The sequence below is a fragment of the Silurus meridionalis genome, chromosome 4 (genome assembly GCF_014805685.1).
Source record: "Silurus meridionalis isolate SWU-2019-XX chromosome 4, ASM1480568v1, whole genome shotgun sequence".
Lineage (NCBI taxonomy): Eukaryota > Metazoa > Chordata > Actinopteri > Siluriformes > Siluridae > Silurus > Silurus meridionalis.
The window spans coordinates 20916900-20920462 of NC_060887.1; the positions used below are offsets into that span (position 1 = coordinate 20916900).

The 3563-nt window shown below is 36.8% G+C and overlaps 1 protein-coding gene across 7 annotated transcripts in view; it reads left to right on the forward strand.

Annotated features, from left to right (window-relative positions):
• Positions 1 to 254: 254 nt before the first annotated feature.
• Positions 255 to 3563, forward strand: part of ulk4 (unc-51 like kinase 4) — a 100970-nt gene continuing 97661 nt past the window's right edge. For 3 of the 7 annotated variants that reach the window (XM_046846512.1, XM_046846514.1, XM_046846507.1), the window contains exons 1-8: positions 505 to 680; positions 856 to 1004; positions 1258 to 1357; positions 2079 to 2218; positions 2341 to 2503; positions 2719 to 2820; positions 3013 to 3096; positions 3182 to 3257. In XM_046846512.1, the coding sequence (XP_046702468.1) occupies positions 867 to 1004; positions 1258 to 1357; positions 2079 to 2218; positions 2341 to 2503; positions 2719 to 2820; positions 3013 to 3096; positions 3182 to 3257 (803 nt within the window). In that variant the 5' untranslated portion in view covers positions 505 to 680; positions 856 to 866. The other 4 variants (XM_046846508.1, XM_046846509.1, XM_046846510.1 and 1 more) reach the window with 4 other exon arrangements.

The window sequence follows — 3563 nt, forward strand, 5'->3', positions numbered from 1 at the left end:
AGGATATAAAACAGAACTCCAGGGAGACATAAAACACGAGAATAAATATGTAGGGAAAGTGTATTATGAATTCATTATTATTATTATAACTATGATATCGCATTGTGTATAAACAGTAGACGATGTTAGAAATGGTTCAGTGTTTTTGTTGTTTATTAACCGGGTTTACTAGCAAACTCTTTGTTCCACCTCAGGCTCAGTGATCCGCGGGGACGGATGGGAATATAGTTCTCTACTTGTTGCAACCGCGTGCTCTGCGGTAACCTAGCAACAAAGGGAAGGCTCAATAGTAAGGGGTGCGCGAACAGTGCCGAAAGAGGAAAAATAGCATTAGAAAAAAAGGCAGCCGAATTAATAAATATATACGTTTTTAGTATTCATCATGTGAGGAGGATTCGCAGTCAAATCTTAAAACCAACAGGGATTTTGTGAAGAACTGTTGCTGATATTGAAGCCGATAACACAAATTTGAAAGTGAATTGGCCCAGGTTTGTTTCCGTTTGACAGCTGTTGGTGCTCGCGCGGTTTATTAAACGGTTTGAGTTGCTCGTTTTTACTGCACATTATTATAAAAATGCGGAATATTGTAGTTTAATTGTTTGCGTTGAGTTCTTTATATTACTGCCTTTGCAGGAGTTATGTTACTAAAGTGAAAGTTCTGCTTGCAGTTGCCAGGCATAGTAAGTAGTCGTTAGCGAATGGAACTAGCGTGCTAAGTAACTTCAGGAGAGGACACGGTAGAGTCAGTGTGGCTCTCTGCTTGCTTTTGTATATATAACAATATATGCAATACTTGCAAAAAATTATATAAATGCTTTAAATAATGATCAGACAAATTTCAAATAATCTCTGCAGGAAAAGCTCAGATGGAAAACTTCGTTTTGTATGAAGAGATTGGAAGAGGGAGCAGGTCGGTGGTTTATAAAGGCAGGAGGAAAGGGAGTATACATTTTGTAGCAATTGTCTGTAGTGAGAAATCCAAGAGGCCTGAGCTGACAAACCATGTAAGTAATTTAGCAAATATTCTTGAAATGTTCACTCCAAAATATACACATTAAAATTGATGCATTTCTTGCATTTTTGTGTTTTGTTGTTGTTGCTTTTTTGTACTGTAATTTACGGTGTATGTCCATTGCTTTTCTCTCTACAGCTTATATTTTATTAAATATATTTTCATCTTAAATATATTTGTATTTTTATATTTGATGTTTTTTAATAGTTTAGTATACACCTAAACAGTTTTTACTGTATTAACAGGTACGGCTGGCACATGACCTGAAGCATGACCATGTCGTCTCTTTCTATGAGTGGTATGAGACTAGTAATCATCTGTGGATGGTGGTGGAGTTGTGCACAGGTCAGGACTTGAAAAAACATCCACTTGATTTACTTTGTGTATTGATTTCTCACAAAAGATCAAAACAGTGGGCTTATTAATAAATTGCTCTCTTTCATATAAATGCCATTGTTGTTCTATTGTGTGTCACTATCATGATAATTTTTTTTAATAACATACACCGACCAGGCATAACATTATGACATTTTAAAGTTATGAGCAGTAAAGTAAATAAAACTGTTTATCTCTTTATCATGGCACCTGTTAGTGTGTGGGATATTTTAGGCAGCAAGTGAACATTTTGTCCTCAAAATTGATGTGTTAGAAGCAGAAAAAATTGGCAGGTCTAAGAATATGGGCCAAATTTGGTCAGAGCATTTTCGAAACTGCAGCTCTTGTATAATGTTCCCAGTCTGCAGTGTTCAGTATCTATCAAACAAGGTTTAAGGAAGGAACAGTGATGAATCAGTGACAGGGTCAAGGGTGGCCGAGGCTCACTGATACATGTGGGGAGCGAATGCTGGTTCCTGTGGTCCGATCCAACAGATGATCCTGTAGTTCAAATAGCTAAAGAATTTAATGCTGTTAATGCTCCACGGGTTTAGAACTGTTTTTGCAGCAAAAGGGGACTAACACAATATTAGGCAGGTGGTCATAATGTTATGCCTGATCGGTTTACAGTTTAAACAGCTGGCGTATAAAACACCCAGTATTGAAATCTCTCTACTATATATTTCTGCAGGAGGATCACTACAGGCAGTTATTTCCCAAGATGAATGCTTGCCTGTTGACGTTGTGCAAGAGTTTGCTATGGACTTACTTAAAGGACTGAAGTACATCCATGACTCTGGCATAGTGTTCTCTGATGTCAACCCTGCTAAGGTTTGTCTCTATGCATCTGAAACAGTTTTGCATGAAGAGAAATGTATTCATTCACAAAAAATCTAAATGAGATTAAAGAACGAGTTTGATTACTCTGATTAAATATTAGTGTTTGTATGCAGATTTTACTGGATGGTCCAGGTACTCTGAAGTATTCAAATTTCTGCCTGGCCAAAGCACAAGGAGAGAACCTAGACGAGTTTTTTGCTCTTGTGACGTCAGAAGAGGGAGGAGAGAACAAAGACAGTGCTACGCCTCGAAAAGATATCAAGAACCGAACCGAAGGTAGTCACTTAGAGTATGATTTCTTTATTGCTACCGTGCCTGATCACACTTTTAACTCTTTGCTGAGACATGGCATGTAGAATGATTATTAATTTTTATATTTTCATTTATCAATAATTCCTCCTAGTCATTCTTGTCTGGTGAATTCTTCCTGAACAGTTTTGTTTGTGAATAGAAAAATTCTCCTCCTCAAGTTTTGATCTGGCTTTCTTCAGGCTCGCTGCTCTACTGTGCTCCAGAGGTGCTGAGAGGAGAGAGCACAAGCATCTCCAGTGATCTTTGGGGATTTGGCTGCATCCTCTATGAGATGTTTATAGGTTAGAATATGTTGAATAGGTTCTTTATGTTTAAAAGACTTTAGTGGCGATTGTGTAAAGCCATCATTTATAGTTTTTATTTTCTATATGCTGAAGAATTTAAGAAGAAATAATCCCAGTGTAATATTTTCTGATCGTTAAAACAGAATCAGTTTAGTTTTTTTCATTAACACTGTTTTGTTTTTCATTCAGGAAAGCCACCATTCTTCTCAGAGACAGCCAGTGATTTGGTTGAGCTCATTTTACATGAAGATCCTCCACCACTGGTGCAAAAAGGTTTATAAGCAGCTGTTTCAAACTTATAGTATTGACAAAGGTTTGAATCTAAATCACTAATGCACCAATGTGTCTGTTTATCAAGGTCCTAGCTTTCTACAGAGTAGCCCTGAGTTCCAGAGCCTCGTATTGGGTCTGCTGCAAAAAGATCCTTTAAACAGGTTAAATATAAATGCATGCAGTAGCTACACATTTAACTCATTAACAGTGCTGATGTGTTTAGGTGCCCTTTTTGCTAGTACTTATTACCCGATAATATTTATTTCTTTGTGCCCTTATATCTCACCATAAAGTAAAACTTGTGGCATTTTACAAATTTTCTCTTATTATTTTAGGGCTCATGAAAAAAATGAAACAATTGTAGTGCTCTTAGATTAGAATAGCATTTCATGGAACCTATTGTAAAGTTTGTGTCCTTTCCCACACCATGTAAAACACATGTAAAGTTTAGAAAAGACACTAAACAA